The sequence below is a fragment of the Callithrix jacchus genome, chromosome 12 (genome assembly GCF_049354715.1).
Source record: "Callithrix jacchus isolate 240 chromosome 12, calJac240_pri, whole genome shotgun sequence".
Taxonomy (NCBI): Eukaryota; Metazoa; Chordata; class Mammalia; order Primates; family Cebidae; genus Callithrix; species Callithrix jacchus.
This window is the reverse complement of record NC_133513.1, coordinates 87,200,735-87,225,782: the sequence shown is the minus strand read 5'-3', so window position 1 is coordinate 87,225,782 and position 25,048 is coordinate 87,200,735. Positions and strand designations below refer to the sequence as shown.

Sequence of the window (25,048 nt, the reverse complement as noted above, 5' to 3'; positions counted from 1 at the left end):
TTACTAGTTACCCTCCAATCTTTAGATCACACAAATTTATATTTATGAAATCCATTTATACATAGAAATGCATAATAATTTATCAACCATCAATAAAGAACATACATGCAACTAGAAATGTAGTTATTGACTACCTTTTCAAGGTGATAATGGGTAAGGTAAATAAAGGTGGAAACAAAACATGCAAAAGTGTAACAATTTTTTAAACTTTTGAAGAATAACTTCTGGTTGGGCGTGGTGGCACATGCTTGTAATCCCAACAGTTAGGGAGGCCAACGTGGGAGGATGACTTAAGCCCAGAAGTTCAAGACCAGCCTGGGAAACACAGTGAGACCCTGTCTCTACTAAAAACAAAAGAATTAGCCAGGCATGGTGGCATGTACCTGTAGTCTCAGCTACTCATGAGGCTAAGGTGAGAGGATCATTTGAACCCAGGAGGTCAAGGCTGCAGTGAGCCATGATCATGTCACTGCATTCCAGTCTGGGCAACAGAGCAAGAGCCCATCTCAAAAAAAAATTTTTTTTTAAGAATAACTTCTGAATAGTCCAGCCCCTCTACAGTTTAACATCGGTAAAAGAAATGCTTTGTTTTTGCAGTATTTAGCCAAATTTTACAGCCAGAGTATCTATATTTAAGTATAATTAAAACCAATGAACTTCTTTTCAAATATTCCATTACACATACTAATAAAATCAGAAAGCAGAAAATTAAGCACTAACGTTCAAAGTGTTATGTATTTAACATTTAACTACTGCTCACAAAACACATGTATGCTAGTCCTTTCCATAATGTTGTAAAGCAAAAGCTTACCTAAGGAAAGTGACCTATTCTACTTTTGGACAATTTGAAACACTCTGATTAAGAAATTAGTGTCTTAAAACTTTTTTCCTTGCCTGTCAAAAGTTATGTGAAACTGATTCAACCACTCAATTTAAACTTCACCAGAAAACGGCATGAATGTTGATGAAAAACTTGATCATCTAAGTAAGTACTACAATCTCATTTTCACGTTAAAGATGCCAGTATAAAAGTAGAGTCTAGCAAAAAAAGATAACTTTCTCTGAAAGATTATCAGTTTGACATAAATCATGCATATTCAATCTAGTATACAATTGTATCATAATTATACACAACATGGTTCATTTGAAATCATTCTCACTTGCAGTCTGGAGTTCATAGGACAAACAATGTAGCTGTATTCCAACTTTACCTACTAATTTAAAAAAAAAAACCCAGGTCAACTGCACTATGATATAACTAAAATAGTATCTATGATTATAAGATGCAATTTTTAACAGGGCTCACCAACTGGTTCAAAAGGCCACAAGCTGAATTTCACATCTGCAAGAGAACACATGTGATAATCCTCAAAAAGCAATACTAGGAATGTTCTTGTGATTTGGGAATTGACCGTCGAGTTAAATGCCAAACTTCAGTCAGTTTGACTTTGCCATAATCCTAAAATGTTTTTTATGTTTCTTTACGGTTAACATGGAAAGCACTAAAATTGATTAGACTTGTAATCAAAGTTAGTATAGGAATAAAAAAAAAATTTAACATTTAACCTACAGGTATCTTTCCCTTACGAGTCCACATATCTCTGAAAAGCTACAGGTATAAAACATGTAGAGTTAAATTATATATATACATCTGTATGTGTGTGTGTGTGTGTGTGCGTGTGTGTATACATATATATATACACATGGTGACATTTCATTCTTGAATAGAAAAAAAAAAAAGCATATATAAGGCCGGGCATGGTGGCTCACGCCAGTAATCCTAGCACTTTGGGAAGTCGAGGCGGGTGGATCACGAGGTCAAGAGATTGAGACCATCCTGGCCAACATGGTGAAACCCCGTCTCTATTAAAGAAAAAAGATTAAATTTATTTTAATTTCAAAAAAGAAAAAAACATATATAATACCACATATGCAAAATATGTACATCCAAAAATAATTACGTGTTTTCCACACACAAAAAACTGAATTTTAAAAGGCCTAAAAATGTGAAAGGAAAGTGAACTGAGACATATCATTCTATGTTTTATACTTTATAAAGAGAATATAATCATGTGTTATCTGTGCACCTACTAATAGAGAAAAAAGTTTTGTTTTGTTTTTTTGAAACAGCCAGGCTGGAGTACAGTGGTGTGAACTTGGCTCATTGCAACCTCCGCCTCCCAGGTACAAGTGATTCTCCTGCCTCAGCCTCCCAAGTAGCTGGGGTTACAGGTAAGCACCACTATGACCACTAATTTTTTTGTGTTTTTAGTAGAAATGGGGTTAGCCAGGCTGGTCTCAAACTCCTGACCTCAAGTGATCCACTTGCCTTAGCCTCCCAAAGTGCTGGGATATAGATGTGAGCCACCGCACCCAGCAAAAACTTTGTAAATTAAATCTTTTTTTCTTTACTTAGTGTATAATCTTACAGATGTCTTTCCATTAAAGAAATGTTTGGCTTAATAACACAGTTATATTTAAAAAATATGGCAACTCTGCAGGGCACAGTGATGTGCGCCTGTAGTACCCTGTACTCCGGAGGCTAAGACAGGAGAATCGCTTGAGCCCAGGAGTTTGGGGCCAGCCTGGGCAACATAACAAGCCCCATCTCCTAGAGACTTCTTTCCGAAGACCTGCTTTATAAAGTTATTAGCCAATAAAATAACTACTCTCATCTCCTAATAAATCTGACTGCTTTACCATTCAAAAAACAAGTGAGGCATAATTTCTCTAAGCAGTTTTTTACACCTAAATTACTAGCTACCTCTTCATTTCCTAAAGCCATAACAGCTTAAGACCCTATCCCAAAACAGGACAGAAGTGTCGTAACACTCCTCATGGCTTTACTGATATTATCTTCACTTTTGGTTTCTGATTCCAAACATATAACACCTATCTGAAAACATACATGGTAAAGAATCTCAGATACAGTTTTATATTTATATTGTTTTAGAGAATTCAAAAATCAGGGCTGTGAAAAAATGTTTCTAAGTTAGAACAGAGATACAAAATTGTAAATTTACCATTACTATCAAGAGAAAATCATACCCACTTTGAAAAATGATAATTGCAGGGAAGAGGACAGCAATGTTAGACAGATAAGGAGTAGAGGACACACACTGAAGCAGAAAGCAAGAAGTAAAAACATTTTCCATCACATGGTAAAAGTGATACATATATATATATATATATTTTTTTTTTTTTTTTGAGACAGAGTTTTGCTTTGGTCACCCAGGTTGGATTGGTACAATCTTGGCTCAGTGCAACCTCCAACTCCCAGGTTCAAGGGATTCTTCTGCCTCAGTCTTCTGAGCAGCTGAGATTATAGGCACCTGCCACCACATCCAGCTAATTTTTGTATTTTTAGTAGAGACCGGGTTTCAACCACGTTGGCCAGGCTGTTCTCAAATTCCTGACCTCAAGTGATCCACCCGCCTCGGCCTTCCAAAGTGCTGAAATTACAGGTGTGAGCCACTGTGCCCAGCCAATACATATTTGGAAGGTAGGAAAGGGTCAGAAGAACAATAACTTTACTATACATAATGCCCCCCAGAGAACAAACCTAACCATAAAAAGGGCACTAAAATATACCCTAATACCTGTGACATAGCTGGAAAGCTCAAAAACTAAAGTAAGTGGCTGAGGGAGACAATAATCTGTTAAAGGATCAGAGAAGGGGCCACAGAGGCAGAAACTACATTTCAGCTCTACGTCTTCTTCCCATATAAAAAAGAGCTGTTCTTTTCCCGAGCATTCATCAAGTTTTTATGTCATATATATATAAAGGAGAATGTGAGGCATTGGCTTTCTAAAATGAAAACAGCAGATTAAAGGTACACAGCATATCAGCAAAAATAATTATCCAACTAGTAATTTCTTCAGAGACTTATGGTAAGAAAATATCATAGAATGTTAGTTTATATAAAGATATAAAAATGTATGTGCATACATATTTAAACTATCATAAAAAATTAAGAATACCTACAGAAACCTTCAGTAGCAAGACCACTGTTTTGCCTCTAGAGGGCGATCTTGGTCTTCCGAAAAACTCTAGGCGAGAAGTTGCTTTTGGACTTTACACCACCCACCCCCCGCACCCGCCCCCAAAAAAGAAGAAGATAAATAGCAGAGGTTTCCAACCTTTCTTGGTCAATGTCTTCAGTGTCAGTAATTTTTTCACAGTAACTCCTAAGCCAAAAGAAATACCTAATTATTCTGTTTAATAAGTAGCTATGTCTAAACAATTTAATAAGGATATATATCCTAACACTTAGTAACCACTAAAAAGAAACAAAAACAAAAACCACATAAATTGAAAAAAAAAATACGTGTGTATGTGTGATGGAGTCTCACTCTGTCTCTCAGGCTGAAGTGCAGTGGTGTGATCTTGGCTCACTGCAACCTCCACCTTCTGGGTTCAAGCAATTCTCCTGTCTCACTCTCCCAAGTAGCTGGGACTACAGGCATGCACCACCATGTCTGGCTACTTATTTGTATTTTTGGTAGAGATGGAGTTTCACCATGTTGGCCAGGCTGGTCCTGAACTCCTAACCTCAAATGATCTGCCTGCTTCAGCCTCCCAAAGTTCTGGGATTACAGGCATGAGCCACTATGCCCAGTCTCATTCTTAACCACAACTGATTACCAATATGGGATGTGTGGCTTTGTGCACTATATACAATTTCTCAAACCTTAAAATCAGATTAGCTATCACCCTCATTTCCAGTCCCACAATGACTTTTGTACAGTATCTGGTTTTCATCACAGTAATCTTATAAAAAACAGATTCACAAAGATATTATGCCACAGAAAAGTATGTAGTGGCACTTAATGTTGGAACTGTGTACTGCTTCAAATTAACAGTCTAAACCATATCCAACTGATGTGGAATATCACTGAGTTTGCCTCAAAAAATTTAAATATCCCACAGCACCCCATTGTGTTAAGTGCAGCACACCAGAATGTCTGAGCACATGGCTTGGGGATTACACTGCACAGTTTTAAGTACCAATAGATAAACTATTCACTATTTTAATCACTTGTAAAGAAAATTAACTACAAGCGAGGTGTTGGTACCAGCTTCTTAGGAAGCTAAGGCAGGAGGATCACTTAAGCCCAGGAGTTTGAGGGCAGCCTGGGCAACATAGCAAGACCCAGTCTCTTGAAAAAAGAAATTAAGTAGGTTTACAGGGAGGGGAGGAGGCACATGGTCTGAGCGCTGACTAGCTGCATAGTTCAGGCAAATCCCTCAAAGGGGAAAGGGAGGGGCTGCTTAGAAAGACTGCCTTTTGTTTGTTTGTCTTTTGCTTCTCTCAGGGAGAAACATGCAGTCCTCTAGGGTTGTCCATGTACATTCTGTGGGGGTGAACACCTTGGTTCTGGTTAAACAGCTAGTGCTTTTGACAGCTGTGCCAAGAAGGGTTAGGATCAACTACAAAATAATATGGGTTGTAAAACGTAGTGTGTTTCCCTAACATTCTGTTTTACCTAAGGAAAAAATAAATTCAATGCAAAAATTAGAACAAAGAATTAAATACAGTAATGCTTTTAAAGATCTAAAATTATTTCTTCATATTACTTGGAAAATCAGTTTTTCTTCTGAGCAATAAAAGGAACACTATTAAATCCTTAAAGGAAGATATCTTTTCCAATTTGAATGACGGTTATTGCCTTCATATGATTGTTTTTATAAATGCTAGCTGTGCTAAATCTGGTAAACTACAATTGGAAAGGAGAAAAATAGGAAATGTATTATATATCTTCTGAGCAATAACCTTTTTGAACTTTAAAACACTGCAGATTGATCCAGTCTCACTGGTTTCTATTATCACTATTCTAGTACTGAAGAGCCAAAGTTCATGTCAACATCAGAAACTCTTAAGAACTCAAGAATACAGATATTAATAGAAGTATCAGAAGAAATCGTTTCTAAATGACTAGAAACAGATTGTGTACCAACTCTACTCATTTACAAAGTCCTTGGTTTAGAGAGGACACCAGAAAAGTGACAAAGGAAAGAGTTCAACCTCATAATCTACTCAGTTTTTGCTTTTTACTATTTTATCAGTTCACAACTACCAACACTCAGACATCTGTGCCACTGACCAATGCTACCAACTTCAACTGGAGTCAAACAGTATGTGGTAAGAATGATTAGCTGAATTTTTTAAAAAATCTATTCAAGGAATAACTGGTTTAAAAAAATCAATGTTCCATTCCTTTGAAGAATTTTCATAACTATAAAAGATAATGGAAAATATGTGATCTGTTTTTCTATAAAATTTAGCAGGTCCCTATAAATACCTATAATCCCAAAAGTCTGTATCTAGAAAAATTATAAAAATAAAATATGGTTTTTTTTTTTAAATGCTTGAAAAGCTAGGGCCAACTACATGGCTATGTCGGTACTTACCTGCTGAATGATTTTGGATGTTTTCTGAAGATTCTCTCTAGGAGGGACTTTACCAAATAATTTCCAACCAGGAGCACTATGGACAACTGATTTGAGTTCCTTTGTCCTTTTTGGAAAAAGGTTTCTGAAACACAGAAAAGTTACATGAATTGTGTTTTTTGTAACCAGAAAGCTATTTAACAGTAATTTTATACTAAGTTTGCTCCCAAGGCAAAAACAAAAATATTTTAAAATAAAGCTATTTCTACTATTTATACCACTATTACTTAGAATAACAAAGCTCAATTAAGAATATCTGGCTTAATACCTAATACAAGTAGGGTTTAAAACCTAGATGATGGGTTGATAGGTGCAGTAAACCACCATGGCACGCATATATACCTATGTAACCAACCTGCACATTCTGCATCTGTGTCCCATAACTTAACGTAAAATAAAATAAAGAGTATCTGGCTTATATAGAGGTATTAGAAGAATCATCAACAGAAATAATGAAAAGATAAATTTGAAGGAAAATGATAGCCATAAATAAGATGCAAACATTTGTTTAACTCAGCTACAAAGTAACTAGAATTGACTGTATATGTACTTAAAATTAATAGCCAAAATTCTGAGAACAAAAACATTTAAAAGAAATGATATAAAAGTTAAAGAATTAAGTAATATATTTGCATAAATATTATTTATAGTAATAATTTATAATAATATAATTTTATTATAATTTATTAACCCTCCATTGCTATAACACATATATGTAAACTGTTTTTCCTAGGCCAGTTATGTATAAGAAAGCTTATTACAAAAGAGTCAATAACCAAGAAAGAAAGTATCTCTCACTGCAAAAGCTAAAAAAACCAAAAAAAAACCTGCACAAGTATTAAGATTTTATCTATTATCTCCATGCCCTAACCAACCCAATTAAGTATCTATTTTTTTATGTAAGCAGGGATGATACTCAAAATACATAACCTCCAAAACAACATGACCAGCAGCCCATGAACTAATTACAAATAGGCACTGATGAAGTCAACTCAGTATAAACCCTTTGCCTAAGCTTTAAATGAACATATAGAAAATTTTAAATTCACACATACAATTACTTACAAACAGCTTCAAATAGGTTGAAGTTCCAAATAATTAGATTTATCTATACTCAAAATGCCATATCAATATATCTTAAAAGTACAGAATAGTGATAATAGAAAATACGTTTTTAATGAAAAATGTTAAGGGACTCCTACAAAAGAATGAAGGCTAATCAATAATAAAGAAAAGAAATGGCCAGGCATAGTGGCTCATGCCTGTAATCCCAACACTAGGAGATCAAAGCAAGAGGATCACTTGAGCCCAGAGTTTGAGACCAGCCTGGGCAAAGTAGTGAGACCCTGTCTCTACAAAAATTAAAAAATAGCCAGGCATGGCTCTCTCAAGTAGTGCCAGCTACTTGAGAGGCTGAGGTGGGACAATCACTTGGGCCCAGGGGTCAAGGATGCAGTGAGCTATGATATTGCCACTGTACTACAGCCTGGGCAACAGAGCAAGACCCTTTCTCCAAAAAAAGGAAGGAAAAGAAACTCTTATTTCCTCAGATGTATAATGGAGATAAACATATGACACTTAGAATAATTGCTACTTTAAGACACTCTGGAGGTTTCACCTCAGAGACCATGTACAGTGGCTTAATTCTCTACTTCATAAAATCACTAAACAGCTGAAAGTTTTCAGTAGTGAATATGCCAAGGTCTAGGAATACTTCTAAGAAAAATTTTCAAGCCTCAAAGGATGGTCTATTAATATAAACAATGTTTGATAAGTTGTACACTACTTATCAAGAAAACACTTTGTAGCTGATTTAAACAAATGTTTACATCTTATTTGTATCTATCATTTTCCTTCCAGTTTGTTTATCTTTTTATTATTTCTGTTGATCATTCTTCTAATACCTCATAGCTCCAAATTCACCATTATGCTCTGGGATAATAGGCAAAATTCCTTTAATCATTTCTCCTTTAAAACAAACATGAAATTGTTAAGCTTTCTGGGTAGAGGACACCAAAAAGACACAAGGAAAAACGGGCTCTCCTGTGGTTTCCAGGGGCTGCTCAGCGGATCAAGGATAGAAGTGTGGACATCCAGTAAAACTCTGCTTAGCCAGATGCCCAGACTGCAGCCCCTCAGCAAACTTGCAGCCTTTTGATGAACCTGCAGACTCAACCTGGAGATGGTGTTCCTGAAGCCTGCTCAACATAAAAACGACTCCACCAAAGGCTTCCTGCCAGCATCAGTGTGCCAATTTCCTCTGCAAGCCCCACACAGGCCAGACAGTTCTCACCAAGTCATACTTTCTCTACAATCTCTATGCGACCTGTCTGCACCCTAAAGGTTTCCTATCTACCCACACTAATAAACACAGGAGAAAATCTTTGTCACCATGGCTTATGCAGAGAATTACTGGATATGGCACCAAAAGCATGATAAAAGAAAAAGTTTATAAAAGTGTCTTTTCTTTTATAAAAGTTTATAAAGTTTCTTTATAAAAGAAAAAGTTTATAAACTGGGCTTAATTAAATTTAAAATATTTGAACTTCAAAAGACATCATGAATACAAAATGATAGGATGGAAAGATCTAGGGGTTAGTCTCCCCACCAAAGTAAAAGTTGAGCTAGAAGGAGTAACTGGAGTAACTGGAGCTGGGCACGGGTGGCTCACATCTGTAATCCTGGACTTTGGGAGACCAAGGTGGGTGGATCACCTGAGGTCAGGAGTTCAAGACCCACCTGACCAACATGGCAAAATCCTGTTTCTACTCAAAATACAAAAATTAGCTGGGAGTGGTGGCATTACACACCTGTAATGCTAGCTACTCAGGAGGCTGAGGCAGGAGAATTGCTTAAACCCAGGAGGCGGAGGCTCAAGCCGAGTGAGCTGAGATTGCACCACTGCACTCCAGCCCGGGAAACAGAGCAAGACTCTGTCTCAAAAAAAGGTAAGAGTTTAAAAAAAAAAAGTAAAAGTAACTGAAATCAAGTACTTTAATAGAACTCTGGGACCTGATCAAACCCTTTGAACAACCAAGGGAGTATTTGATGAAAAAAGAGGCTATTGATCCTTCATAAGTATTAATAAACAGTATGCATAAACCAATTACCCTCCCCCATTCCTCAGAACCACCATCACCACTATCCACTATCTCTTGTGGCAGTGGGAATAGCAGCCTATGTTCCTGAAGTTGCTAATTGGTGCCAGGAGTGACAGTGGGGATCATGTCCTTCAAAATTTAGAGTTGTACATTTTGGTTGGTCTGGAGTGCCCTAAGGGACAGATGCAGGCACATGCATGTTTCAATACTCTCCACAGCAGTAGCTTTCACTGACAGTATTTATCTGAACACTAAAGAAGGTAAAACCTTTTTTGTCTCCTTTTTTGGAGCCAGATATCTAAGGAAATCTTTGTCAGGTCACCAGCTAACCACAGAGACAACAGAACAAAAACTTGTGACTATACACAATATGGAATACACACTCTGTGAAAATAGCTTGTAAAGCCACAAATAGGTGGCTTTAGCCCTCAACAAGCAAAAACAGAAATCACTGGGAATGGGAGAAACAGATTTATAGAGTTACCATACTATAATTTTCAGAGTATCCAGTTCTCAGCAACAACAACAAAATTACAAAACACGACACATAGAAATGGGAAAGTATAGCCCATTCCCTAGAAAAAGGAATTTGACAAAAATCATCCCTGAGGAAGCCCAAACAATGTAATTATTAGTCAAACACATTTAATCAACTTCATTTTAAAAAAAAAGCCCTAGGAGACTGAAAATAAAAAAACATGGACAAAGAACTAAGAGGGAAAATGAATAAACAAAATGAGAATATCAGTAAAGACAGAAAGTATAATAAGCAACCAAATAAATTCTGGAGCTGAAAACAACTAAAATAATAAATTCACCAGATGCAATCAACAGCAGATTTAAGCAGAAGAAAGGATTGGCAAATGTGAAGATAAGAAAATTGAAATTGTCCACTCTCAGTAATAGAAAAATGAAGAAAAAGGAACAGAACCTGAGGGGCCTGTAAGACATTACTAAGTGTACCATCTATGTACCATAGAAGAAGAAAAAGACAAAGAGGCAGAAAAAGCATTTTAAGAAATTATCAAAAACCTCTCAAATATGAGGAAAGACTTAATCTACACAGCCAAAAAGCTCAACAAATTTTGAGCAGGATAAACTCAAGGAGGTTCACACTGGTACATTACAAACAGGTGAAACTCAAAAACAGAGAATTTTGAAAACAGTAAATGAGAGGTACCATCAAAACCAGGGATCCTCAATAAGATTAACAGCTTATTTCTCTTCAGAAACCATGGAGGCTAGAAGTAAGATTACATATTTAAAGGTCAGAAAGGGGAAAAAAAAATTACCCACCAAAAATTCCATATCCAGCAAAACTATCTTTCAAGAATGAAGGAGGGGCCAGGCACAGTGGCTCACACCTGTTTAATCCCAGCACTTTGAGAGGATGATGTGGGCAGATTGTTTGAGGCCAGAAGTTCCAAACCAGCCTGGGCAACATGGCAAAACCCCATCTCTACTAAAAAAATACAAAAATTAGTTGGGTGTGGTGGCACATGCCTGTTATCCCAGCTTCTTGGGAAGCTGAGGCACAAGAATTGCTTAAGCAGGAGGCAAAGGTGGCAGTGACCCCAGATCACACCACTGCAGACCAGCCTGGGTGACAGAGCAAGACTATGTCTCAAGAAAAGAAAAAAAAAAAAAAAGAAGAAGGAGAAATGAAGATACTTCCAAATAAACAAAAGTTGAGGGAACTCATTACCAGTAGACCTGCCCTACAAGAAATGGTAATGGGAGTACTTCAGGCTGAAATTAGAGATTAGACAGTAACTCAAAGCCATGAGAAGAAATAAAGAACACTGGTAAGATTAACTATATAGGTAATTTATATAGGTAAATATAAAAGCCAATATTATTGTAGTTTTTGTTAGTAACTCCTGATTTTTCCTATATTATTTAAAAGGCTAATATGCAAACAGTATTTTTAAATTTCTGTTAATGGGCACACAATCTACAAAAATGAATCTGCAACAATAACACAAAGGAAGAGGGACAAAGGGATAGTAGCACAGTGTCTGTCCATGTCTGAAAGTAATTTGGTTTATTTAAACTAGGTTGTCATAAGTTTAAGATGTTAATCGTAATCTCTAAGGTCTTGGTCCTGCTAAAAGAGAAACAGAAGAGAACTTCCTTAAATTGATAAAGGACACTCAACAAAAACCTACAGTAAAGTACTCCAGCCTGGGTGACGGGAGTGAGGGCCTATCTCAAAAAAAAAAAAAAAAAAAAAGTCATTCTTGATAAAATGCTAGAAACATGTTCTTTTGAAATCAGAAACAAAACAAGGATGCTACTATTTCTATTTCTCCCTTCCAAGTACTAACCAGGCCTGACCCTGTTTAGCTTCTGAGATCAGGATCATGCAGAATGGTATGGCTATAGACTACAATCCCTATTTCCATTTGACATTGTATTGAAGGTGTTACCTAGTGTAATAAGGCAAGAAAGAGAAAAGGGAGAAGGATTGAAAATGGAGAAGCAAGTCATTACTCACCGATAACATAAAAAGATCTGATTATTAAAAATAGTTTTTAGCAAGTTGCTGACCTTAAGATTTAAAAAAAAAAAAAAAAAGCAGGCCAGGCACAGTGGCTCACACCTGTAATCCCAGCACTTTGGGAGGCCGAGGCAGGTGGATCACGAGGTCAGGAGTTCCAGACCAGCCTGAGCAACATGATGAAACCTCATCTCTACTAAAAATACAAAAATTAGCTGGACGTGGTGGCACATGCCTGTAATCCCAGCTACTCAGGAGGCTGAGGCAGGAAAATTGCCTGAACCTGGGAGACGGAGGTTGCAGTGAGCCAAGATCGTGCCACCGTTCTCCAGCCTGGGTGACAGAGTGAGACTTTGTCTCAAAAAAAAAAGAAATCTAATGAAACCTTTATAAAACTTTATAGGGAGAAAATGATACAATATTAAAATAAAATGATACAACATTAAAACACATTAAAGAAAACCTAATTTAATAGAAAGATAGTTCACCTTTATAGAAAGGAAGAAACTATCGTAAAAAATAGCGATTCTCCTTAAACTTTTCAATCAACTTCATCCAATTCCCATCAGCAACCCAACAAGATTTTTTAGGAACTTAAAGGAAACTCAAAAATTTATATTAAAGAATAAAGGACCCAAAATAAGACATTTTGAAGAAGAAAAAAGGCAAGGCTGAGTTGCCCTAACGGATATCCAAATTTTTCATAACATTATAGTTTTTAACACCATATGGTATTGACCCAGGGATAAAGGAATGAATCAATGAAGAAAGAATATACAACTCAAAAATATACCCAAGCATAAATGGAAACACCAGTGGCACCGCACATCAATGAGGAAAGATTGTATAATAAATGATATTGGGACCTCTGGTTATCAATGTGAAAGAAAGTAAAATTGGATTCCTACGACATACCACAGTCAGTTCCCAATGGATTAAAGTTATATATGAAAGGCAAACTTTTGAAAGCTTTAGAAATAAACACAGAAGTTTTCTTCTAATCTCACAGAGAAGAATCTAAAAATAAGTCCTCAAAGCATTAATTTTTAAAACTTGACAAAATCACCAGCATAAAAATTAAGGACAGGACTTCTGTTCAAAGGGTACTATAAGCAAAGTAAAAAGACATAAATTTGCAGGACAAATTCTTGCACACACAAATGACAAAAAATTAGTACACAGAAAATATAAAGAACTCCCACTAACCACTTTCATAAAAGACAATCTAATAAAAAAACAGATAAAAGGTATTGCAGAAAGAGGGAAAACAAATGGCAAATGAGATCTACCATATAATATTTAGCCTCATTAGTAAAAAGGGAGCTCATGAACTAAAAAGAGTAAAATTTGTAATGTATTGACCACTATATATAAAATCTTAGCAAAACCTAAAAAACCTGATAATACCAAGTTTACAGGGGGAAGGAAGAACACTCTTAGAAACCTACATGACCTAAATTTGCTTTGATATTTAGGTATATAAAGACAGATGTTTCTAGTTCATAAATAGCTGCATACCCTTCCATCTGGCAATTAGACTGCTAGCTACATATCCTAGGCAAGTCGTGGACATGTACATTTGGAAGACACATATACAACATTCAGGACAATATTGTTCAAAAGACCAAAAACTTACTCACAATCCAAAAATTTACTGACAGAAGAATAGAGAATTCTAATTGTGGTATATATGCAAATATAGTATTATTCCACTGTGAAAAGCAACCAAAGCTAATCCATCACCATGAATGAATCTTGAAAAAACAATGTTGAGTGCTACGATCTGAATGTGTCCCCCAAAATTAATCTGTTAGAATCTTAATCCCCAATGCAACAGTGTTGGGAGGTGGGGCCTAATGGGAGGTGTTTAGGTCATGAAGCTTCCACTCTCAGAATGGATCAATGCCACAATAAAAAGAGCTCAGGAGAGTAGATTAATTCTCTTCTGTCATGGGAGGATACAGTAAGAAGGCCCTTACCAGATGCTAGCACCTTAATCTTGAACTCCCCAACTTCCAGAACAGTAAGAAGTAAATTAGTATTCTTTATAAATTACCCAGTCTCAGGTTTTCTTTTACAGAAGCACAAAATGGACTAAGACACCAAGTCAGTTTTTGTTGTTGTTGTCATTGCTGTTTTTCAAAAAAGATGCAGACCGCACACAGCTGTATTTTAAGTCTTCACTTAACATCAAGGATAGGTTCTTGAAAGCTGCATCTTCAATTTTATCATAAGAAAATTGATAGAAACAAGAGTCAAGTTCTAATAGTATACTGCTGGTCAAAAAGCATCACCAAACTTCTAAATAAAGACCAAAACACTTCTAATATTGAACACTGAAATGTGAGCTACACACACATTTAAGAAAGATTAATAAAAACAAGTAAAGTAACTATATACTCAATTATCCCAATTCAGAGTCACAGATGACCAGAGCCTATCCCAGCAGCTCAGGGACCAAGGCGGGAACTAAACCTCCAGAGGACACCATTCCATCACAGGACACACACAAACACACTAAGACGCACCAATTAACCCTAGCATGCACATTTCTGGGATGTGGAAGAAAACCAGAGTACCTAAAGAAACCCCATGCAGACCTAGGGAGAATGTGCAAACTCCAGTCAGTGGCCCCTGCCCAGGATTTTGCTTTTTTTCTCATCAATGTTATGTATAACAAAATGATGTTAAAGGAAACAATATTGAACAAAACTACATTACTGGAGGACAGACTGTATACCATTTGTATAAAGCTCAAAAATATAACAGCAAAAATAACGTGGTGGCAAAATCTATTGCTTCAAAAGCAAGGAAGTGAGGATAGTTGTTGCCTCTCAGGGGTGAACAGAACAGTAAGACGCTCAGTTATATTTCAATAGCACTGATTGATAACATTCTATATCTGAGACTGGACAAAGTACTCACCAGTGTATACTATACATCAAGATTCACATATCTGTTACATATTTACTTTTGTATGTTTCCAAAAATACTAGTTTTTTCTGTTTCATTTTGAGACAGGATCTTGCTCTGTCACCCAAGCTGAAGTGCAGTGGTATGATCACAGCTTACTGCAGCCTCAACCTCTCAGGCTCAAACAATCCTCTTGCCTCAGCCTCTTGAGTAGCTGGGACCACAGGCACACACCACCAAGCCCAGCTAATTTTTTAAATGTTTTGTAGAGGCAAGGTCTCACTATGCTTCCCAGGCTTGTCTTGAACTCCTGAGCTCGCGTGATCTTCTCACCTCGGCCTCCCAAAGGCTGGGATTACAGGTGTAAACCCAGCCCCAAAATACTTCTTTTTATTACATGTGTAATCCTAATGTCCCAATCAGGAAAACCTAGTAACTGGAGAGCACTAACTAAAATGGTTAAAAGATTTTTATTTATATATATATAAATATAAATATATACAATATTTATATATATATAAATATATATAAATTTATATATATATTTATAAATATTGTGTACATGTAAATACATATACATAAAATTTATATATAAATATACTAAATATATATATATTTATATATTTATATTTATATATTTATAAATATATAAATACTTATCATATTATTAAATATATTTATTAATATATTAATGTATATTTATTATATATTATTAAATATATATATTAATATATAAATTTATATATTAATATATATTTATTATATATTATTAAATATATATATTAATATATAAATTTATATGTGACTATATATTTATTATATATTAATAAATATATTAATATATAAGTGTATGCATATTTACTATATGTTATATATTATTAAATATACATAATACATATTTTATATATTACATATATATTATAAATATATAAAAATTTAGAGAGAGAGAGAGACCTTGTCACCCAAGCTGGAGTGCAGTGGTGCGATCTCAGGTCACTGCAGCCTCTGCTTCCCGGTTTCAAGCAATTCTCCTGCCTCCGTTTCCGGAGTAGCTGGGATTACTGGCATGCGCCACTGTACCCGGCTAATTTTTGTATTTGTTTCACCATGTGGGTCAGGGTGGTCTCGAACTACTGACCTCAGGTGATCCACCTGCCTCAGCCTGCCAAAGTGCTGGGATTACAGGTGTGACCCACTGCGCCTGGCATTTTCATATTTTTAATCCATAGCTGGGTAGCTATAAATTTCTTCTCTTCCTACACTGCATTGGCCATCACCTTCTGCCACAAAGATTAGGTACACTAACTTGAGCCAAAGTTGATAAACATTTCAGACTTCAAGTACCCTTCTTAGGGTCAATTCACATTTATATATAAATCTGTCTCAATTATACTGAGGTAATTTACTGGGTCAGTACCATACTAACAATAAGCCCTTTGGGGAAAAAATGTACAATAAACAAACTTTACTCGTTGTTTTACAGCTACTATCAATTCCAATCACCAACCAGAATGCAAGAACAGGTGGGTAGTTCTCACGATGGGGGGAAAAATAGCATTCCATTCTTTATATTAGAAATGGAAAGTTACATGTATAAATAATTAAAGCAGAGAAACCATAAAATAGAAGGGCTTAAGTATATTTTTTAACTCAGTGAAGCACAGCTTCAAATAATGTGACCTGGCTGAGAAAAAAAGGCAGCAGCAAACTGAGAAAACCACAAATATAAGACAAAGTTATACCAAAGGAAAGTAATAACTACAGATCAGAAAATTCTTCATGTGCAGAATTCTATAGGGACCCTGGGGGGTGTTTATGTCTCTATAGCTTTACCTACAATTAGATATCGTAATCTAATTATGGAACACATTCTCATATGAAAAACTAGAGGCTACACATATCACTATTGTATACCAGATCTCTAAAAGTTACAGAATTCTTTAAAATCACCCCTAAAATGCTAAATGTACATAAATCGTTGATTAGAGACTTTTAAAAATTATCTCGTATCAGCTGGGTGTGGTGGCTGACACCTGTAATCCCAGCACTTTAGGAGGCAGAGGTGGGTGGATCACCCGAGGTCAGCAGTTTGAGACCAGCCTGGACAACATGGTGAAACACCGTCTCAACTAAAAATATAAAAATTAGCCAGGTGTGGTGGCACGCACCTGTAATCCCAGCTACTTGAGAAGCTGAGGCAGGTGAATCACTTGAACCCAGAAGCCGAGGTTGCAGTGAACTGAGACTGTGCCACTGCACTCCAGCCTGGGTGACAGAGCAAGACTCTATCTCAAAGAAAAAAAATTATTTTATATCACAAAAAAAACCTGTAAAAACAGGTGTGTGTGCATGTACAAAATGAGTAAAAGTCACTTATAAGGATATTTTCGTTTTTTATTTTTCCTTTTTGTTTTTTGAGATGAAGTCTTACTCTGTCGCCCAGGCTGGAGTACAGTGGCACAATCTCAGCTCACTGCAACCTTTGTCTCCTGGGTTCAAGCAATTCTCCTGCCTCAGCCTCCGGAGAAGCTGGGACTATAGGTGCATACCACCATGCCAAAAATAGTATTTGTATTGTTAGTAAAGACAGGCTTTTACCATGTTGGCCAGGCTGGTCTCGAACTTCTGACTTCAGGTGATCCACTAACTCAGCCTACTAAAGTGCTAGGATTACAGGGGTGAGCTACTGCGCCCAGCCACTTATGAGGATATTTTGGACTTCCAAAATTAACTCCAAGAAATACTAACTTCTTAAACCAATAACAGTAGATCTTTCAGTGAACGTGATTTTTGTAGAATCTTGCTATGATCAGCATAGATGAAAAGGAAAAAGCAAAATAACCTCCAAAATAAAAAAGTCTGGTTCTAATATATATTATAGTCCTAGCAATACAATAATAGTAAGTTCAGAATGAAGTTTGAATTCTTGTTAAATCATAAAAACATAAGCCAAAGCCAAATAACTTAAATTTATGCATCCAGGAAACATTAGTTACTCAAGAAATTTCCATAAAAGAACTATGGGCCCACAGGTATCCAATTACTAAGAAAGGCCATCAGATATTGTTCCACATTAATTTCCTATGCCACTGAAAATTTTTGGATTGGGTTTTCAGTTATTCCCTGCCACAAACACTATTTATAACATAATACAGCAAAATGGCATATACCTGCAATGAAAAGTAATTTTAAAATATTATTACAAATACTGTATGTGGAATTGTGTTAAAACATTACAGATTTAATAAGATTCACTGGTCAGCCCAGGAAGAGAATCACTACTTTACTAAATCTTAAGGGGAAAACCCATTGAAAAAGTACATAAATAGGCCACAAATATGTCATCTTTTCATGTCCCATCCCTTGTCCCCCGATCTACTGTTAGTGAGCCTAAAAAGCTGATGTCTTACTGCAGATAAATGTGAGCCCATTTTCCTTCATATCACATTTCAAATGAAAGACAGAGACAGACAGACAGACACACACACACACACATACACACACACACTCACTCTCTCTCTCTCTTCCCTTTCTCCCATCCCCTAAAAATCAGAATTTCTTAAATACAAATCAACACTAAAGGCTTCTTAGCAAAACAAGACAGATGTGTTCAAGCATGCTCACACAAAAGACAGAACGATTCTTTCAGGATTCCAGAGGTTGTGTCTGACTATATGAATGACATCTGTAGGGCAGTTTTGGAGAAGGGGTTACTCTTGTGCTATGTTATTCGTATTGAAGGGAGGAGAAGCAGAGAGCAACATTCCTAGCTTCTTTCTGCCCCTTACACCTAAATTTTGGCAGCAAACACTGCTGCCTAATAGTAGAGAGGATAGTCTGTTCTGCTCTCCTGTTAGGAAGCCAACTTACCTCTGTACCTCTCTGCTTCCCATCTCCACAGGAAAGACTAGCTGTGTTAATGTTTTGCTGAGTAAAGTTAATTCAAGTGAAGTATTAGGAAGCCCACTGCAGTCACACAACAAAGCCACATCTTTTGATCCACACCGTGTCTGTATTAAAACCAATATTTTGAGGTACCTTTGTTTTCATACCTTTTTTTCTATTGATTACAAACTTGAATGGGTTGATAAAAGGTATTACCTATTAGTCCCCCCCAGGCCCCAAGTTTTTATAAATCAAAAAGTACCTTATTGCTTCAGATATCCTGAAAAAATTAAGAACAACTATGCGTTTTCAAATTGTTTTCTTTTTCTTCTTTCTTTTTTTTGGCAGAGAGTCTTTATCACCCAAACTAGAGTGCAATATTGGCTCACTGCAAACTCCACCTCCTGGTTTCAAACGATTCTTATGCCTTAGCCTCCCAAGTAGCTGGGATTACAAGTGTGCGCCACCACACCCAGCTAATTTTTGTATTTTTAGTAGAGACAGTTTCCTCATGTTAGCCAGGCCGTTCTCAAAGTCCTGACCTCAAGTGATCCAACTGCCTCGGCCTCCCAAAATGTTGGGATTATAGAAGCAAGCCACCACACCCGGCCTTCAAATTGTTTTCTTTTTTCATTCTGTGATACATCTTGTTAGTACATATAGAGAATGGGGAATGGTAGTGTTAATCCATCTTTCCCCCTTTAAATTCATCCTCCAACCCAATCAACACTGTATACATATCATGTTAATGTACATGCCCATCTATTAACACACAGACACAAACACACCATCTTCCATCCTCTGAACTAATTTGTGTCCAATCTTTGGAGCAAAAAGAAATTTAGCAAATCAGTTGCCCCAGTTAGGAAATAGCATCAACTGAGAAATAGCAGTCTAATGTTTCTTCATTGTTGAAAACATATAATTGAAAAAGAAAAGAAGTACACTACGGCTAATGAGGGGATTAGAAGAGCAAAGAGTGGGAAAAGGCCTATTAATACAACCATTTCTCTGCCTTCTTCCTTAGTGGCTTAATAATAAAAGTTGAGTAAATGACTCTAGTTTATTACTACTTGTTAACATTTGCTTCACATATTTGTGTGTTGGCATTTTTCTAAGATTGCTTCAGTTCTTTTATCAGACACACAAAAAAGCTACATATGACCTAAGAGTCAGATGTTTTACCTACCATACTTATCAAAGGTAAGGGGCTAAAATCTATTGCACTAAACAGGGGAAAAATTTATGGATATCATCCAAGTTCTCCACTCATGCTTTCTTTCTTTATTTTGAGATGGAGTTTTGCTTTTGTTGACCAGGCTGGAGTGCAATGGTGCGATCTTGGCTCACCGCTCAACCTCCCAGGTTCAAGCAATTCTCCTGCCTCAGCCTCCTGAGTAGCTGGGATTACAGGCATGTGCCATCATGCCCAGCTAATTTTTTTGTATTTTTAGTAGAGACGGGGTTTCTTCATGTTGGTAGGCTGGTCTCAAACTCCCAACCTCATGTGACCCACCCACCTCAGCCTCCTAAAGTGTTGGGATTACAGGCGTGAGCCACCACATCTGACCAACTCATGTTTTCTTAAATAACAGAATGTACAGTGCTTGAATCTTTAAGAATTGGCAAACCCACTTACATGTCTGAGGCAAAGCAAGTAAATCCCATAGTTTCTCAGACTGTGGAATTTGACACTATAGAAAATTGTGACCACCTAATCCTGAATCTTCTCACTACCAACAGTAATGTGGGCTCTAGCAACACCACTAAAAAAAGTCATTAATTTTACTTAACATTTACATCACTATGACTATTTTAACCTTTTAGACTCATTAATTAAATTCTAATCATCATTTCAATAGACTGGTATATTAAAAAGGGATTCAACACTGGGTATGGTAGCATGCACATGTAGTCTTGGTTACTCAGGTGGCTAAAGAGAGAAGATTGCTTGAGCCCTGGAATTCAAGGCCAGACTGGACAACATAGCAAAACCCCATCCCTTTTTAAAAAATTGGAGTGAGGGGGGATAGAATACTTTTCAGCTGGGTGCAGTGACTCACACCTGCAATCCCAGCACTTTGAAAGGCAGAGGCAGGAGGATGTCTTGAGTCCAGTAGTTCAAGATCAGCTTGGGCAACATGGCAAAAGCCCATCTTTACAAACAAAATGCAAAAATTAGACAGGTGTTGGGGGGCATGCACCTGAAGCCTCAGCTACTTGAGAGGCTGAAGCGGGAGGATCACTTGAGTCCAGGAGGTCAAAGCTGCAGTAAGGCAAGATTGCGCCACTGCACTCACACTCTAGCCTGAGTGACAGAGCAAGATACTATCTCAAAAAAAAAAAAAAAAAAAAAAGTGGCAGGGATAGAATCAATCAAAAGAGTAAAATCAGTTTTAAAAACTAGAAATCATAACCTGATTTTCAAACTGTCTCAGGGAGGGGAAGCTGGAAAGCTTAAAACATAAAAACTTCCTGGACTTAGGTTTCCCCAAAGAATAAAAAGCCATAAAGAAAACATTATCTAGTAACCATGGAATGCTACAGCTGACTACATAATTAATTCAAAAAAGTATACCTACTGCCTCTTTAAAGTCAGTACTTTAGTTACCCTTGAGTATTCTGGATTAATGATATGGCACAAAGATTACTTACATTCTTTACAAACCTCAATCATTTTTCACTTGGAAAAAACTTTCAGCTGACTATAAGCAAAAAAAAGTAGGTTTTTTTGTTTTGTTTTGTTTGCCAAATAGCTTAGGCTTTTTAAATTCCAATAATTTTCTTTTTCAAGCTGTTTCTGGATCTTGTCTTTGTTGTTATTATAAATCCTAAAAATTAAAAAAGAAATAGAGAATTTTTATTCAATAAACATTAACTAACCAGATATTTTCAGAGATTAGAGCCAGCATTTTTATTCAATAAACAATTAACCAGATATTTTCAGAGATCAGAGCTATCAAAAAGGGAAAATTCAATATCACTCACTCTGTCAAAACAAAGAAAACAGAAATTACAAGGCTGAATGTAAGGCTATAATTTTTTTAATAATAAATAATATTTTAGAGCTTGTAGAGACCTTAGACAATATCTATAACATCTAGGAGTGTTCAGAGAAAAAGAAAATATAAAATTATTCTTAAAAGACTATCCAAGTCAGAGGTTTTGTATCAAGAGTCAATGAACCTGCCAGGCATGGTGGCTCTTGCCTGTAATGCCAGCACTTTGAAAGGCCAAAGCGGGAAGATCACTTGCATATAGGAGTTCAAGATCAGTCTGGGCAACACAGCGAGACTGCATCTCTACAAAAAATAAAAAATCAGTCAGGCATGGTGGCATGCATCTGTAGCCTCAGCTACTCAGAAGGCTGAAGTGGAGGATCATGTCAGCCTGGGAGGTCAAGGCTGTAGTGAGCCTGATCACACCACTGCACTCCAGCCTGGGTAACAGTGAGATTTTTGTCTCAAAAAAAATTAATGAACCTATACAAATGGGCTAGAGGTGGTCTACAAGCATTCTCAAATTGTGTGCACAATCCAGTAATGAGGTCAGGTAAGAAAAAAATATTGTATGCACAATTTTAAGTAAATGATTTGCTTATAGACTAAGTGTGGTGACTCACACCTGTAATTCCAGCATTTTGGGAGGCTAAAGCCTGTGGATCATTGGAGCTCAGAAATTGTGGAGGTTACTCTGTAATAACATGGCAAAACCCCATTTCTATAAAAATTAGCCAGGCATGGTGTCATGTGCCTATAGTCCCAGCTACTTGGGAGGTTGACATGGGAGGCTCACTTGAGCCCAGGAGGTTGAAGCTGCAGTGAGCTGTGATTGTGCCACTCCACTCCACCGAGGAAACACAGTGAGACCCTGTCTTTAAAAAAAAAAGGGGGTGGGGGGTTTCCAACCATTTTTCTTGGTCAGCTGTTGCTACCTTTAATCAAATTCTCCTAAGATTCAATACACCACCCTACCACTTTGAAGACAGACTGATAACCCCATAGAGTCCTTGCCAAGGTCATACTACTAAATGTTTGAAACAAGTCTCTCTTGCATTGTTGCTTTTCTTTCTAATCACATTCATCTAGTTCATGTCCCCATAACAATCAAGATGTAAGGGCTTCACAACTAATCCCTAATCTTTTCCATCCTACACATTGCCAAAATGACTTCATTTTAAACAATTCAAAAATATAAATTATTTTCTTACCCTCCAGAATACAGTCCAAGTGTATTCATGTTAGCAAGTCACCTTATGATACATCTTATTTCTTTTTTTTTTTTTTTTTTTGGGAGGAAGGGAGGAAGGCAGGAAGGGAGGGAAGGAGGAAGGGAGGGAGGAAGGAAGGGATGAAGGAAGGAAGGGAGGAAGGGGGGAGAGAGGGAGGGAGGGAGGGAGGGAAGGGAAGGAGGGAAATCAAGCAATGAGAGAGACATTGCCGACCTGGATATAGAGGTTTACAAGTTGATTTCTTTTTTTTTGAGAGAAGGAAAGAAAAAAAAATGAGTAAAGGAGAGGAAGAAAGAGGAAGAGAAAGAGGGAGAGTGAACGGAAATATTGCTTTATTCTGAAAAAAAAATGGGTATTAATAATGGCCAATCAATGTTTCATTTAAACCTATGAGTAGGTGTGATGTGGTATTGACAAAAATGTATATTTTGTGTATTTGAAGTGGAGAGCTATATAAATATTTATTAAGTTTACTTGTTCCGGATCTGAGTTTGAGTCCTTGATATCCTTATTAATTTTCTGTCTCATTGAATCTAAGTCTCTATGTATCTGGGTGTTAGGATCATTAGCTCTTGTTGTTGCACTTTTACCACTATATCTTTGTTGCTTTAAAATCTATTTTATCTGATACGACAATTCCAACTCCTGCTTTTTATTTATTTATTTTTGCTCTCCATTTTGGTGGTAAATCTTTCTCCATCCCTTTGTTTTGAGTCTTTGTGTATCCTTGCATGTGAAACAGGTCTGGATGTAACATGCCATTGGGTTTTGGCTGTGTCTTTTGATTGGGGGATTTAGTCGATACGTCTTATTTCTTATGGTAAATAAATTTCAGGCAATGTCTTACTGATAGAGATATTTTTCTTTCTTTCTCTCTCTCTCTCTCTCTCTGTGTGTGTGTGTGTGTGTGTGTGTGTGTGTGTGTGTGAAAAAGGGTCTCGCTTTGTCACCCAGGCTGGAGTGCAATGGCACAATCTCAACTCACTGCAACCTCCGACTCTCACGTTTAAACAATTCTCCTGCCTCAGCCTCCTAAGTAGCTGGAATTACAGGCATGTGCCACCACACCCAGCTAATTTTTGTATTTTTAGTAGAGACAGGGTTTCACCACATTGACCAGGCTAGTCTCAAACTCCTGACCTCAAGTGATCACCCACCTCGGCTTCCCAAAGTGCTGGGATTACAGGTGTGAGCCACTGCAACTGGCTGAGATCTTTTTCTTCTTTCACAGCGGGAGAGAACAAAATAGAATACATTTAAGGATAAGAGAAACATGTAATTATAAAAAGTCTTGCTTTTCTGCTGCATACTTATTATACCATGTATGAAATGTTTCATGAAGAAAGTCTCTGTTGCTTTAGGACCAATGGCAGTATCTAAGATATTCAGAGGGAAGTCAGAAACCACCAGAAGAAAAGAGGAAGGATATAGGAAAGAACTTTTAGGATAAGCGTATAAGTGGTAATAAGGAACAACATCAGCAGAACATGAGCAAAATATTTCAGTCACCAGGAGGTAAGATACCTTTTAATATAGGAGAAAGGTGGGAAAGACAGGCAAGTTGACTGAGGAAGGATAATAAATAAAACTAACCATATGTGCGAATACCTTTCCATTATGCTATAGTATAAATACAACAGAAACTAAGAGGGTCTTTGTTTACAGGAACAGTAAAATGCCTTCAAATATATTTAATCTTTATAATAGATACAGGATTTCTTTTGGGGATGACAAAAATGTTCTAAAATTGATTAGGGTGATAGTTGCACAACTCTACAAATGTGCCAAAAACCACCAAATTGTACACTTCAAAGGGGCAAGCTGTATTGTACTTGAATTATGTCTCAATAATGCTGTTAAATTTTTTTAAATTAAAAAAATCAAATTTGACAACATATAAAAGGAAAAACAACAAGACCAAGTAGGGTTTATCTTGGGAATGCAAGGCTCATGCAATTCTTAAAAGT

General features: G+C 36.7%; 1 protein-coding gene across 5 annotated transcripts in view; it reads right to left on the bottom strand.

Moving 5' to 3' along the window:
* Nucleotides 1-25,048, bottom strand: part of TBC1D12 (TBC1 domain family member 12) — a 123,073-nt gene that overhangs the window by 74,971 nt on the left and 23,054 nt on the right. For 4 of the 5 annotated variants that reach the window (XM_002756452.7, XM_078346089.1, XM_078346090.1 and 1 more), the window contains exon 2: nucleotides 6,413-6,536. The exons of the other annotated variant lie outside the window; for it this stretch is intronic. In XM_002756452.7, the coding sequence (XP_002756498.5) occupies nucleotides 6,413-6,536 (124 nt within the window). The remainder of the gene's footprint in view (nucleotides 1-6,412; nucleotides 6,537-25,048) is intronic. 5 annotated transcript variants of the gene reach the window in all.